Source organism: Tiliqua scincoides, chromosome 4, assembly GCF_035046505.1.
Source record: "Tiliqua scincoides isolate rTilSci1 chromosome 4, rTilSci1.hap2, whole genome shotgun sequence".
Taxonomy (NCBI): Eukaryota; Metazoa; Chordata; class Lepidosauria; order Squamata; family Scincidae; genus Tiliqua; species Tiliqua scincoides.
The window spans coordinates 186,998,875-187,015,014 of record NC_089824.1 but is presented as its reverse complement, the minus strand read 5'-3'; the positions used below and the strand labels follow the sequence as shown (position 1 = coordinate 187,015,014).

At 43.5% G+C, this 16,140-nt stretch overlaps 1 protein-coding gene across 8 annotated transcripts in view; it reads right to left on the bottom strand.

The window, feature by feature from the left end:
• The window catches only part of PPP1R12B (protein phosphatase 1 regulatory subunit 12B), a 141,048-nt gene that overhangs the window by 67,508 nt on the left and 57,400 nt on the right, over positions 1-16,140 (bottom strand). For 5 of the 8 annotated variants that reach the window (XM_066625934.1, XM_066625935.1, XM_066625932.1 and 2 more), the window contains exons 12-14: positions 13,208-13,333; positions 11,059-11,241; positions 10,323-10,508 (exon numbers count right to left, since the gene is read on the bottom strand). In XM_066625934.1, coding sequence (XP_066482031.1) covers positions 10,323-10,508; positions 11,059-11,241; positions 13,208-13,333 — 495 coding nt within the window. The remainder of the gene's footprint in view (positions 1-10,322; positions 10,509-11,058; positions 11,242-13,207; positions 13,334-16,140) is intronic. The other 3 variants (XM_066625938.1, XM_066625936.1, XM_066625937.1) reach the window with 1 other exon arrangement.

Genomic DNA, 16,140 nt, shown 5'->3' with positions numbered 1-16,140 from the left:
AAGGCTCTTAAATGCTCTAGGTCAGGGGTGCTCAATAGGTGGATCGCGATCTACCGGTAGATCGCGAGACAAAATGAGTAGATCGCAGAGCCCTGTCTCTCCAAACTATTAATATGTCAGTTTCGTCTAGTGACTAGATGAAACTGACATATTTAGCTGACACTAAACTGACACTGAAACTGACACTTTAGCTGCTCTTCAGGCATGCAGCAACAAAACTGACGAAACCGACTAGACTCTAGTCAGTTACATCAGTTTAGTGGAGCTGCATGCCAGAAGAGCAGGAGCTAAAGTGGGCAGTGGTGGGAGGGGGAGCTGGGCTGCACTGGACTGAGGCGCTTCCTGGGGCTCCGTAGCGGAAGGGGGGAGGGGCGGGAGTTCGAGATGGAGTTGCTCTGATGGCGGTTGCCGCGGGATGCCCCGAGTGACCCTCCCCTTCCCTTCCAGTCAGGTCCGGTCCAACCCAGCCCAGCCATGCCCGGGCCAGCCGCCCCTGTAGGAGCCCAGAGGTAAGTGCTGCGGCCGCTGCCGCTCTCGGTCGGGGCTGACAGGTGAGATGACCCCCCCTGGCCTCCCCTACCGCTGCAGGAGGAGGGCCGGTGGGAGCAGTGTCTCCCCTGCCTGCCGCCTGCACGCGCAGCCCCTCTCCATGGAAACGGGAAAGCCCCCCGCCCCTTCCGAGGAGGACCTGTGACGCCTCCCTCTCCCTGCTGGTCTCGGGGCACAGCCACAAAGAGTTTGGGGGGGCGGGGAGTGGGGAGCTCCTCCCCCCGTAGTGCAGCAAGGCTGGGCATGTGCCTCTTGGGGGGACCTGTGGCTGCCCCCAGTATGTGGGGTGGGGAGAGAGGAGAGGCCTCCCGTGTGCTTCCTGAAGCATCTGGTGGTCCACTGTGGGGCACAGGAAGCTGGACTTGGTGGGCCTCCTCTGACCTGGTCCAGCAGGGGCTCCATACATCAAAGGGGGTGTCTGTCAGACGCTTCCTTCCCCCCGGTAGATCTCCGGGCCTTGCTGGGTTTCAAAGTAGCTCTCGAGCCAAAAAAAGTGTGAGCACCCCTGCTCTAGGTACTTCTAATAATTGTTGTATCCGTTTCTACATTTGGGGAAATCACAGTATGCATAACTGATCTGTCTGTTTCAGAGGAGCAAATTATGATAAATAGACTAAGTGGCTACTTGTGGTGAAGATGCATTTACTGAAGACACTTGAGCATAAGTCGATCTCATAGATAAGTTGAGGGCAGGCTTTGAACAAAAAACCCACAAAACTTTGTGACCCTCAGATAAGTTGGAGGTGGGTGGATTTAAACTTAGGGGGGGGGTGTCCAATTATATATAGATTTTACTCGAGGCCAGATCCTGAAAAACAACCTACCAGAAATTGTTACCTAAGAACTGTACAGTCCCTAATTAAAAATATAAAAAAAATCATAAGATACATTTTTATTCATTAACTTTTTAAATTCTGGTCTTCACAGCCTTTTAGTAAACACTATCAGAATAAGTGCACTGTAAACAACATACCAGTAGAACCATTAATCAAGCCCTCCTTTAAGGCACCTGGTGTGTTAAGCCAGAGGCTCTGCATATAACATACAACACAGAACACATAACTGGAAGTGTGCAGTTCAATTCACAGTAGAGACACAAGCAACAAGGAATGAGCATGAGCAAGCAAGCAAGCTCCACATAGCTGCAACTCTTTTTACTCAGAAGAAGACCCCATTGCTTTCTATGGGTGTCGTTCTTAAGTAATAGTGCACTGAATTATACCCTTGGACTTTATTTCAGATGGAAACAAGGATTACATTCTAGTGTTTAAAAAACTAGACCTCTAACAAACATTTGAAAAATGAAATGAGGGTGCAGAAGGGTCTGCTAAAGAGAATGAGGGCTGCTTGATTTAAATGGAAGCTTTAAGCCCTGGCTTGCTTTTTTCTCAGGAAGAGAATAAAAGGTTAACTTTGGCTGCAGCTTGCCCTGGAGGGGTTGCCATGGAGACTAATAGCCCTCTAATTACCTCTGCATTGTCCTCTTGCTCTGCAGTGGAATTATCCACTTGCTTGAACAGCCCTGACCCCTGAGTGACCTTGAAGATAAGGGAAGGAGATGATCTAAGCTTGATTTATTGGCAGAAATTTATCAGTATATATTTCTAAATGACAAAAGTCGAAAGCTTGCCAAGGACTGCCATTTTAGGACTGTGGTCTCTAGAAACTTAAGTAAACTTAAACACAATCTACAATTTAAGTTTCATTTTCTCTCACAGCAATGGGTTTTCAATCCAAGCTGGCCCTCCTAGATGTCCAAGCCCAGGTGAAATGGCCATCAGGCTCGGTTCTCCCCTATGTTCAGGCCCTAAAAATAAATGCAAACTAAGGGCACTTCATCATGGAGGGTTTGCAGTGTCAGGAGCACGTGACATCTGCAAGCCACAGAGGGAATATCTGCAAACGCAGCAGCATGGATGCCATAGTTTAGAACTGGGCAATAGTGATATTTCACCAAATTTTGTGTAACCCTTAACAAAAACAAGGAGAGCACATGATCCAAATCCAATTGGTCATGCTGAACACAATAACAAAATGTGAATATTTACAGGGTGCAGGAATGTCTGAGGATTTCGTACACTCACTACTGAGCTTTAAAATCTTGCACATTAGTTCACTTAGGAGTGATCATCATAAGCAAACAACTACAGGCACAGCTGCACTTGGAGACAGTAGCAGTTCGGTGAACCAAAACATTTTGTGCCATTTTACATGACAACTTTGAAATATGGGGTATTCTTGGGTTAGGTAGAATCTCAAAGTTTATTTTACCTCCCTTTAGACTATGGGACCATCCTGTAATAGAAGAAACTGCATAGGACACAAGATGCAGCAGTCAGAGCTTCAAAGCTATTATCAGACATAGAAGGCATTTCCTCCCAGTTTCACATTACTAAAAGGGAAGCTGATACCAAGGTAACTAATTTGAAGAAAAATTAACCAATTCTCTTTTTACAGGAGTGAGTACAATACATTAAAATATATTTTTTAAAAGCTAGAAACTACTATTTTCCATGATCTGATGATCATTAAGAGCAGGATCAAAAGTCATCTGCTGCCACCTTGTGGAGCGAAAAACAGTGAAAAAACTGACAGTTTGCAAGTTGTCAGGCCAACCATAATAGGCTTCAGCAGCTAGGACTTGTGAATTTTATAGTATTTGACCTGAATTTCAGCATAGTTAGAACATGTATTGATTTAATTTTTATAGTATATTAAACCATTTATTTTGTGAATTTTAAGTCTACAGAGCTTTACTAAACTACTGAAAGACGAGTTAATTATAAAAGACGACAAGAGCTCAACCAGATTAACCCATCCCCAATTCACTTTTACTTACAGTCCCCATTAAGAGGCAATAAGGATAAGACAGTTTCAGGGAACATTCTATTAATCTTAATGAAAGTTCTCAAAAGTGGACAATAATCCAAATCTCACTTGTTAAAGATGTATGTATGGTGATTTTTATTCAGTTTAAAAAAATCATAACCTAAGGTCACAAGCATACAGGTTTACTTAGTAAGCCAAGAGGCAAGAGAAGAATAAAATGTAAAAACTAAAAAAGACTGACAGCTTTATCCGCTGTTTCTGCTACTTTGCAATGCTAACACATTCCTCCCTCCGTACAAACCTGTTTCTTACATTCCTACACAAGCTAAGTACATCATCTATTTTCACCTTCCCATGTTCTTATTCCCTTGCAGAGCATAAATATGTGACTCGGGGGCTAATAAGAACTCCCACCTTGAATTTCTGCAGAAAGGCCATCCAGGAGCTGAAAACCTTGCAAGTACACCTGCTTGAGTACCACACAGGAAGCCAGAATTTCAATAGTAACACACAAGTCCTCACCCTGACCTCTTGCACACAAAAATGCAGCCCGATGACTGATAAAGCAACAGCAGCTTTTCCTCTTCCGAACAAGGGAAATCAAACAGCAAGCAGAATTCCTGCCCCTCCTACATCACCACACCAGTACTGGCAGCTCTTTTTATAAAAGGACAACTTAATCTCTTTGCGATAAACTATAAAAGCATGACTGATAAGTGCTTTCAGCAGCAGGTGTTGGATGACTGCTTGCTTCTTTAAGTGCATGAAGGCCTTTGCTGTTCTTTTCTAACGCAGCACCAAGTATATAGCATGGAGGGGAAACACACCTCTTTTCCAGGCAGACAATACCTCAAGTACTTCATTCATGCAGGGATCTGCAAATCCCTTACAAGACAGTTCTGACAAACTAAGTGCTTCGGTATGAAGCAGACTTTGATCATTACAGGGCTGGTAGGTGTTGTCTACCAACGTACTAAAATTTTATTTTATAGGACCTTTACACACTCATTCAAGGGGTGCTATGGTATTCATTCATAACCATACTAAACAGCTAGTTCATTAATCAGTGTTATAAGGACTTCTCAAAAGGCAAAGAATCACCATCATGGATTTCTGAACCAGGAGAACCTCTGTCTTCTCCAGATTTAATTTCAGCTTGTTAGCCCTTGTCCAGATCCCCACCGCCTCCAGGCAGCGCTCCAGTACCTCAGACACCCTGGAATCAGGTGGAGAGGAGAAAGAGCTGGGTGTCATCAGCATACTGGTGGCACCCCACTCCAAATCCCTGAATAAGCTCTACCAGCTCTGTACAATATGAACAGCTGAATTTAGAGTATTTTTAAATTATGCTGAACTTGTTATTTGATCATTCACTGCCCTCTGATTTGGAAGTGGAGTCTGAAGCATTTAAAAATAAAGATGTTTGCCTGTGTGAACACTCCCAACAGCTCCAAATCAGCATCTGTCTTCTCCATATCCAATGCATTTTCTCCCCCACCCCATATATATGCTGAATACATCATGAATCAACTCCATGATTCTACACACACACAGCCTATTTCTGTCACGCTACTCATCACTGGTCCTCTCCTCACCTCCCAGGTGGACACACATACCATTCATGAGCAGCAGTGTAGTGAGGGGGTCACAGGACCCCATTCAGCACTCTTCTGGGGGTGGCAATGATGCCCCCAACCATGACTGCTAGGGTCCTGCCCCCCTACCCTCTTCGAACACAACCACAGCTGTACTTTGGTCACATCCAGAGTGTGATCCGACGCCTTCTAAGCCCTCCAGGAGGCTTTAGAAGATCATGCCGTTTTTTGGGAAAATTGGGAAGTGATGCTTTATGGCCTTAGAAAGCCTTCTGAGGTCTGGGGAGGCCATGCGCAGCCTCCCCAGGCCTCAGCTCACCTTCCGGATGTGACCAGAGTGGTCATGTTCAGAGGGGGTAGCCCTGGAAAGTGTGCCCTGAGGCTACCCTGCTGTTCATGAGGAGGCGTTGTGACAAGTGCCACACTATATAACATTGTTGCACTACTTGTTCTCTAGATGAGGGAACAAAACCTATTGTGAAACATTGTGTTATTTGGGATCTGAACAAATTGCTTTTATCCACGTGTTATTCACTGCCTTGGAAATTAGTATTTTCTTGTATTCATACCTTAGCAAGTCATTAAACAGTACAAACATGCAAAATGTGTAAATTCAATACATAGATAGGAGGTGGAATTTATGGAACAAAGGAAAGCATTCCTGTAGTGTCTTGTGGTGTCACAACAGCCTATATACCATACCTTGCATGGCAGAGGGAACTTAAAGGGTTGGTAGTGCAAAGTTGGAATAGCTAATCTTCTACTTTCATTATCAAGGCTGGAAATAATTCCTTTAAACATTTAAAATGCACTCCTTCACCCACCACTTAAAGGAAACACTGAAGTATCAAACCAACACTGAGTAAAGGAGAACTTCCTAGAAAAGAGATTCCAAGTCAATCAGCTCAGAGGAAATCATGACAATTTTAACAGCAGCTTTATCACTGATCATGCAAGCAGCTTTCAAAAGGGTACTGCAGCCCACACTAGCAGTCTTATCTACTCCCTGGGAGTTGCCTATAGCACCCTGAGTCTAAGAAAGGTGGTATATAATTACTGTAATAAATTAAAAAATTAACAAACTTCTAGGCTTCCATGATTAATGTTGAAAACAAAAGCAGAGTATAATAGCAGGTCTAATCTGAAATCTGTCCTCTAAAATGAACTGCTCTGCTTACAGACAGAATCTACATGCTGTTCAATATAGTGCAAATCATGCATTGTGGTAGTGATGTAGAAGCCACTTCCTAATGTTCTAGTTCAGTGGTTCCCAAACTTACCAGGGTCATGGCACCCCAGAGCCTTTTCTTTCCAGCTCAGCAGGATGCCACCATCTGAATCTCACAAAATCTTGCAAGATCCAAGATGGCAGCACCCAGAATTTACAAATTTCCATGAGATCCAAGATGGCAACCAAATCTCACAAGATCTGAGCTGCAGTACCTGGGGAACAGGTCGGAGGGTCCACCAGGGACAATCGGAGGCACCTCTGAGTTGTTGTAAGGCAGGGGTGGCCAACCAACAGCATGCCATGTACCACTTGTTATGCAGATAATCTTGAATGTGCCACTCTACTAACAGCATAACTAACAGCACCTACTAACATGCCACTCTATAACGACAGTCACTCTTTATAGCCTTCATAGATCTCATGAAGGCTTTCGACCTGGTCAGCAGGGATGGACTCTTCAAGATTCGCCCCAAGATCGGATGTCCACCCAGGCTCCTCAGCATCATCAGGTCTTTCCACGAGGACATGAAGGGCACTGTAGTCTTTGATGGCTCCACATCAGACCCCTTTGACACCCGAAGCAGAGTGAAGCAGGGCTGTGTTCTTGCGCTGACCTTGTTTGAGATTTTCTTCGCTGTCCTGCTGAAGCACCTTTGGAACTGCAACAGAAGGCATCTATCTCCAGACCAGATCAGACGGAAAGCTCTTCAACCTCTCCAGACTAAGAGCAAAGTCTAAAGTCCAGCTGAAATGTCTGCCAACGATGCAGCTGTCACCACCCACTCTGCCAAAGATCTCCAGCAGCTCATGGATCGTTTTAGCAAGGCCTGCCAAGACTTTGGACTGACAATAAGCCTGAAGAAAACACAGGTCATGGTCCAGGATGTGGACTCACCTGCCTGCATTACAATCTCTGCGCATGAACTGGAGGTTGTCCATGATTTTGTGTACCTTGGCTCAACAATCTCCAACATTCTTTCTCTTGATACTGAGCTAAACAAACACATTGGTAAAACAGCTACCACGTTTTCCAGACTCACAAAGAGAGTATGGGCCAACAAGAAGCTGACGGAACAAACCAAGATCCAGGTCTACAGATCTTCTGTACTGCAGTGAGTCACGGACTCTTTGCACACAACAGGAGAGGAAACTGAATGCTTTCCACATGTGCTGCCTCCAACACATCCTCGATATCACCTGGCATGACAAAGTTCCAAACACAGTCCTGGAACGAGCTGGAATCCCTAGCATGTATGTACTGCTGAAAGAGAAACGCCTGCGTTGGCTTGGTCATGTCGTGAGAATGGGCGATGGCTGGATCCCAAAGGATCTCCTCTGTGGAGAACTCGTGCAGGGAAAGTGCCCTACAGGTAGACCACAGCTGCGATACAAGGACATCTGCAAGAGGGATCTGAAGGCCTTCGGAATGGACCTCAACAGGTGGGAAACCCTGGCTCCTGAGCGTCCCATTTGGAGGCAGGTTGTGCAGCATGGCGTCTCCCAGTTTGAAGAGACACTTGACTGAGGCAAAGAAGGAAGGCCCACAGTCAGAGACACACACCCGGGGCAGACTACATTTGCTCCCAGCATGGAAGGGATTGTCACTCCCAAATCGGCCTTTTCAGCCACACTGGACGCTGTTCCAGAACAATTTTTTAGAGCGCGACACCATAGTCTTCCGAGAATGAAGGATGCCAATGACTAACAGCGTACCAAGGGTGGTGTTTTCAGCTCTGGTTGTCAAATTTGCCATTGAGTGGCCGGTAAACCTGATCCCCCCCCCCCCAGATCTTGAGGTGGATACCAGATCTACTCATAGCTTTGAGTGACTACTGCCACAAAATACCCTGGGTACCCAAATGGTAGATGTAGCCTCCTCCACCAGAGGATCTTGAGACAGAGGGCCCCACAGTTTCACACATTAAAAACTGTCCATATGCCACTAGTGGCACACGTGTTGCAGGTTGGTCACCCCTGCCCTAAGGCATGGTGATGCATACTTTGGGAACCCTTGGTCTGGTCTGACGCTATTTTACCATCCTATGGATAGAAGAACCACACAGACAAAGCAAAGGACCTTTATGTCGGGAGGAACACTCAAGTGATTTCTTCAGTTAAATGTTACAGGAACAACGTAGGATTGGATCACAGAGAAGCAGTTTCAAAATTGATGTGGAAAAATATGAGGGGAACCCTTGTATATACATTTGTGACACTTAAAACATAATGCAGGTAGGAAAATGGTTCAGACATCTCACAATGCAAATTTCCTTTGACAGGCCTAAAATGTTAGTGAAGGAAATTAAAACCTCTGAGCATACAATTCTATGCTCACTAAGTGCCACTGAACACAGTACAACTTGCTTTTTGGCAAACACTCACAGGATGGTGCTGCAATCTGTGATGTGGTACCCTTCTGAAAGAAAGACATTCCAGATGGCTCTTATTCACTCTTCCCTAAACCTAGCAATGCATTTCAATTTTAATCTCTTGGCTTCAAATAGGCAAGTTTAGGCTGCCTGTTATGGAGGCATTTTAATGATCTAATATTAGTCTGAGAGTTTATGTTGCTGTTGCTAAGAAAACCTTGGGGATTTGGGAACCCTAAATTAGAAGAATGCGTTATTGTGACAGCTGCCACCAAGTGCTGAAAGTTCATATAGTGATCCGAGAAACATCTACAATTCTCCATTTAATAAGGCTTCTTCCCAAAAATCAGCATTTTCCAACTAGGTGATTCTACTAGCACCAACATTTCTCAGAACTCAGTTTAAATCCTACAACTGCTCACCACTCAGATATTATCTGCTATAATGTCATTCTAAACTGAGGTGGTCTTAAGAGTTCAATCAGGAGTGAAACAAAAAATGAAATATGGAACTGCAGTTCCGAGGCTGACAGCAACTGACAAATCAGGACCTCTCTGAATCCAGAAGAAGAGTACAGCATCCACAGCAGAGCACTCTAAGCATCTATCAATCACCATATAGTTTAGAACAGTGTTTTGCAATGTTTGTCCCATGCTGCACCACTTCACAAGGCCCACCTATTGGAAATACCACTGGAAATAACGGGTGATGTCATCGCCAGTTACTTCCAGTTTGGGAAGCAAAATGTGACAACACACACCAGTAAGAGGCTCAGGTCAGATGGGAGGGCTTTTGCAAGTTGTGCCTGGCAGGGTAAGTTTGCATCTGCTGAGCTTAGCTGACACAGAGGTCTGGGAGGGGAGTGGGGAGGGCGAGGAGGAAGTGTTTCAGGGCTGGGAAGAGTGGGGAGCAGGAGGCGGGGCCAGGATTCAGGCGTTATGCCAGATCCTGACCATATTCCCGGGCAGTGTGGAGTAGCCCCTGGCTGCTCCATTCTGCTTGGATCTGCGCCCCCTCGTCAGGGGGCGCAGATCCAAGTAGACCCATCAGGGCCAGTGCATCGTGACATGGGATAAGGCAAAAATTTTCCCCTTGCCTCAAGCTGTGCCGCTTCTGGCCCCAAACCTGCACTGGACTGCACAGGCCCTGACAGCTCCAGCGCAAGTTAGGACACACAAAGCTTACCCAAGCCACAATGCAAGTTGTTGAGGAGCCTTTACTTCAAACAGAGATCCATTTTAACTATAATTGCAAAGCAGAGAGAGAGAGAGAAAGATCCTACAGAGCTGGAAGAATTTACCCTCTCAAGTTTCTGAAACAATATGTGTATAGTTCATTTCTTACATTCAAAAATACTTGTAATGTTGCTTAGCACACAGGCTGTTTAGTAGTCAGAGCACTATGTGCAATTCTAGGGGAAAATGGAGGACAAACTTAGAAGAAAACATCTAATCTAGTGGTTCTCAAATAGTGAGTTGTGATCCAACTTTTGGTCAGTTGGGCACCAGTGTTACCCAGAAGTTGCAAGACATTCTGGGGCACTACTTAAAAGCTGTGACCAACAAGGTGGATCACTGAAGTAAAAAGATTGAGAAGCACTTATCTAATCAATTGTTAAAGCAGAGTATTTAGGCAGCTGCTTGGTAAATAAACCTAGTGAAGGCAAATGGAAAAATTGTCAGGCGATTCAGTGGACTGAGCTAAAGGCTCCCACACAACTTTTTAGGATACACTCAAAAACTTGCTAACCTTCTCCGATCCCTGGCATCTCCAGTGGAGGACTCTGTCCCAGTTGTTGAGTTCAAATTGGCAGTTGTAATACCATTGGCACTACTGGGTACAGTGAGATTTGTTATGACACTTAATGGAATGCTAGAAGAGATGCCTTCTGTGCTTTTCTCTACAGTAGAGTCAGTTTGCTGTCTGTATGGAGTTCTGAAAAATATAAACAGGGAGTCTTGCATAACTTAAGGCACCTTAGAAAAATAACCTGGAAACAAATGGGTTAACATATCACCACAAAATTAAAGTTTAGAATAAGCATTATTCTCAGTTTGTAACACAACACTAATTTATATAAAGAATAGTTATAGGAGTCCGCCAACTATAAAACTATGACGGTTACTGGTGAATAATTTAAGGAAGCCCTCAGTTAAATATGGCATAAAAAGGTAATTAAATATACAAATTAAAAACCCAAGAATCAGTCAAAGATGACTCCGTTTACCTCAATGGTCTGTGTTTTCTTTTTATCATGGCCAAGAAACCACCAAACACTGACGTATGACTCCACACAAAGAACCCACCACAGTATTTTATGGCATTCAAACATTATATGGCAACTCTTATCTGTCTCGATACTTTACTAGATAGCAACAGAAGCCACTGGGAAGAACTTTCAGACTAAAATATCACTTTATAGAGCAACTCACTGGCAATTTTATGACAACAGAAGTATCTCAACATATTGTGACGACCCCCTTACCTGGTACAATGGCGGACTGATGTTGTAGGGTTTGAACTGACAGAGGCGGGACAAGAGGCAAGCTGCCACTCTGTGCCTAATGAGGTAGATGAACCAAGGACAGTGGGTGAGGTAGCAGGAGATGCATTGCGATTGGTTGAAATGTAGGGACTGCTGAAGTCACTATTTCTACCAAATGAAGCACTGTAAGACAGCAGAAAATCACGTCCTTCAGTGGAGGTCTAAAATGCTGTTACAGGATCCTGACTAAATGCTGAGAGAATGTTTGCTGACCAAAGTCTGTCAGCAAAGTAAATTCAAGGAGGTCTATATCTCAGCCTTGTCAGGCAAAGTCCACACCTACTACTGCTGTTTTGAGTAGAATGACTGAGACATAGGGTCAAAGTTTCAAGAAGCATCAGATAACATGTAATAAAGAGAAGAAACAGGAAAATGGAAGTAGGAATTCAATTGCACATGCTGTATTCATACAAAGGTTTTTCTATTGAGTAAAAAAGAATGAAAGCATCCAAAGAAGGAAATGAACAGAAATAGCCAAGAAAAAATGGCTAAAGTAGAGTTTAAGAATGAAGAGGCCAAAATGAAAGTGAACAAGCATAGGCAAAATAGCCGCATCACTAACTTCAGTTAAAACTGAAAGCAACTAATTTAAATGCAAGCATTTTTTATAACCTTTCCTAAGATTTTGAGACACAAACCCTCCTTAATTAGCAATAGGAACATAGGCCACTAAATTCACATTGATGTTTAAAAACTCCACAACTGTGTTGTCATTACCATCATGTTCAGGAAGAATATAAAAGCTATGATCTCACAAGAAAGCTGAATGGAAGTTTAGAAACCATTTATTTTACCTAACTACTTTAACTAAAGTCTATGCCTAAACTAGTCCAAGAATCCAGAGTGTGGTCTCTTATTTTCTAGCTGCTAACAGTTATTTATATCCCTCATTAAGAGGAAGCCTATGTGACAAGATCCTACAGTGCTTCTGAAAAATGCTCTGGTTCCACTCTGGCAAGACTTCTGATGAACAGATTCAAAGAGATTCTTTAACCGATTGAAAAAGATACACAAATACTATAGTCAGATTTCTGTAGTGAAAGACCCACTGTTGCTATTGAGAGGCATGGGAGAATTGATCTGTTAACCAAGGGAAAGTTGTTCTAGTAACAAAGATAATCAAATTGGAAATACCTGAAAGTCATCTAGACCACTGCACTCCATTAATATCCAGGATAAGACACACTTACAGATTACCTTTGGAGGTGGAGATAAAGAAGAAAGGCCAGGTCTAAAAATATTTGGGCAATGTAGAATGCAACTTTCTCTGGAACATAATGGGTTCAAGTTGACTAGACTATAAATAATGTGATTTGACATGAAGTAGACTAATCACTTTATAGACATAAGTTGCCAGTGAATGTCTGTAGTCAGGGCAAAAAAACAACAATTGCTACATGGTATCAAAATGGCATAATTTCCATTAGAAGCAAGCAAGACGTTTTCCATTCCAAAGATATAAATTCCAAACATAGGAAAGCAGCAAGAACAGTAACATGTAAGAATTTTATCTTTCACTACATACATACAGCCAGACCAACTTGCTGTTGATCACTTATGTTTCTGTCCTCTGGTTTTCACTAACATCACACAGACCTGGAACTGAGTCTTCATTTTGCAGAGCCAAGACGTGTTCAGGGATATGTATTCCCTCCCTCAGTTTCACACCCCAGGAAACAATTCCCTTTTATCCCTGGTTTATATTAAATTCTCGTTTGTTCCGATACCCAAACTAGACAGTTCCAGCTTATTCTAGCCAGAGTTTGGAAATCAATCAGGGATCATCTCAGTTTCAGATACTGGGTTACTGCAACTCTGATTTGAATAAGCCAGGATTGTCCAGTCTGAATGCAAAACTAAGCCAGGTTCAGAACGAAAAATCTTTCCTCTTGGATGCAAAGCAGAGGTGGGAGTGTGCATGGGAAAAGCTAGGTGCACTGTATAAAACCATGACTCAATTCCTAGATCTGTGTGATCTCTGAACTGCGCCAGTATGTTTAAACCAGTTTTAAGACTGTTGTAGCTTAAATATAGCTGGTGGTGTTAATGCTGTTTCCTGAAGGGAGTACAATGTTACAATATGCCTTACCTTTTCATGTAAGTAGATACATAGGTGGAAGGTGCACCAGTTGCAGGAGCTTCATTTCCCTTTGGCTCATCCCTCCACTGTGGCCGGGTGCAAGAACCACTCCGTACCAAGTTAACAGCAGATTCTCTACAAAGGCAAAAGACAGAGAAAGAATTACATCAAAATGCATTTAGAAATGTTCGTTATACTGATAAATCCTCACAACATGGTTACAAGTTAGTCAAATGGGCATTAAGAAACACGTCAGCCTCCTGTGAAATTATTCCAACTGAAACACAGATTTCAGGAGAGTCACACTATTTTTCCAGTCTACATGCATGACTCCCAAGATTATCAAAACAAGTCACTTTGGAACACAGCATGTCTGAAGTTAAAGGCCAGTGTAGTCTTTCATGACAAAGGATATGTTCATAAAATTCAGAACACATGCATTTTTGTCATCTGAATTTTAGTGCATATTTCTTGAAAAAGTAACACAGTTAACAGATGACAAAAATGTGTATGAAGAAGAAAGGCTGCAGTAATAAGGCTATTTAAATGTTATTTGTTAACCACCTTTTTTAATAGCAAAAGAGCCAAGGTGGCCAACAATAAAATCCATAATATACACCATAAATCAACACAGAAACAGCAAGTAAAACAGAGACAGACTGTATAGAATAAAAATGCCTTGTGTCTCTGCCAAAAGGGAGGGTTCTGATCTTCATTAATAGAGAGGGAGTCCCATAGTTGAAGCACCACTACCGAGAAGGCTCTCCGCTTGCTACCACCAGCCAAACTTCTGATAATGATCACATACCCAGGGCACCCACCAGATGACCTCAGAAATGGGCCATCACATAATAGAGTGGCCCTTCAGATACCCTATCCCCAAGCCATGAACAATCTTGAAGGTCGTTACCAGCACCCTGAATTGGGATTAGAAACAAACCAACATCCATTGCAGTTGCAGGAGTATCGGCCTAACAGAATTAAACCACCAAGCCCCACATGAGCACATGGGACACCTGATTTTGTATGTTTCTCAACAGTCGTCAAAAGTAGAGGTGTAGGATCATAGATTACCTGTAGAGATAAGGACCACTCTAAACCCTACCAGGAAGTGATGACTATAACAAAATTGTAATCTTAATCATCTCCATCTCCAGATCACCATCCAGCTGCCAAATAGTAAAACACTAGGTCCAACATGTGCCTGATCACATGTTCCAGGACAGAAATAATCTAAGACAGCCTCATGGTTGCCACAGCACCCACAAAATCCTGAACCATTCCTAAACAAAGAACCTCAGTATGGAGATTGAAGTCCCCTACAACCAAGAATTGGGGGCACCAGTGGCATAGCTAATGGGGTGCAGGGGTAGCAATTCCACGGGTATCAAGCTTTGGGGGGGCAATAAACTGAGTTTGACACTAGTGACCAAAATTGTGAAAATCTTGGTATGTATGAATAATACTATCATGTTATATAGCATTGGAAAGGTAATATTATACTGAATGCAATGAAACAAACTGCATTGGAATATCTATATTCTATCAAAAGTTATGGCCAATTAACCATAAAATGAAAACACAACTGCCTTATGGAACAAAGTGGATTTTCTTAACTCAAAACTGACCTACAAGATTGATTGTTCTGAGGGCCAATGACATGTTATGTTATTGACATGTTGCAATGACATGTGATTATGATTCAGCATGAAACCAATAAGGTGTTAATATGAGTCAGCTCTCATTTCCATGCATCATAATACAGTTACCCCTGCTAACTGGGTAAAAAGGAACTTTTTCAAGTGGTGCTCCTCTTATATTTAGCAGGGGAGAATAACCATTCCTCTTCCCTCTTCACCCCAGCACAATGTCTCTGACCGATAAGGAGCATACTTTTTATTTATTTACTTAATTAAATTTGAATTTGTCTCGGGGGGGGGCTACAAATCTTTGACCCAAGGTAGCAGATAGATAGATAGCTATGCCACTGAAAGAGGGGAGGCAGCAGAGCAAGTGGGTGGCGAGCTGCTGGGGGGAGGAGGTGGGTTCCTCCCAATTTTCACTTTTTAAAAAACCTGCGCATGATGTCACTTCCTGTTGTGACATCACTTCCGGGGCAATATTTTGAGCTTGGCACCAGGCTACACGATAATTAGCTGCACCACTGGCAGGCACTCAAACAGCACACCCAAGATCACCCCCAGCCAACAGGCAGAAAGACTGCTAGGCAGAACACCAACAAAACAATCTTGTCCATTCAACATTAGGCAAGGATACTCAAATGCAGTGAACTGCAGGACTGAACACCTGAAAAGGGTGCTATCACAAAATAATATCAAGACCTTGCCACCCTGCTCCTGAAGCTGTGGCTGCTGCATCACCTGGAAACCTGGCGAACAAAGCTAAGAGAGGCACAAAATATGAAGGTTCAAATGTTAGGAATGATCCTATTTACCCGCACCCCCTAATAAAGACACAGGCAAGGGCATATGGTACAAAGGGCCACTTTATTAACTATTTAATTACACCATACACTGCAACAGGGCCTAACAACTAGGTTGTGTGGGTTCTACATGGGTAAAGGGAGCTGCCTGTCTACCTCCCCCTATAACAATTTGGGCGACCACATCCGACTCTGGGCTGCATCACTACAAGCCTGCCACCTCCTTCATTGTCACTCTGAAGGGTCAGGGTGGCAGGCTAGCTCAGGCCTGCCTGAGCGAACCCGTGATGTGCCTTTGCCACCAGGCTGAGGTTCATCCAGCCCGCTTCACCCAGCAAGGAAAGCCAGCATGAGCAAGCGTGAAGTCCACCCGGCCCTTGCCACCCTGTGGTGTACACCAAGATAATCCTTATCTAAAGTGAGCAGTGAGACCTGTAGACATCCACTCCGCCCCTAACTTCACAGTCTGAGGTAGACGAAAAAACCACCAACCATTATG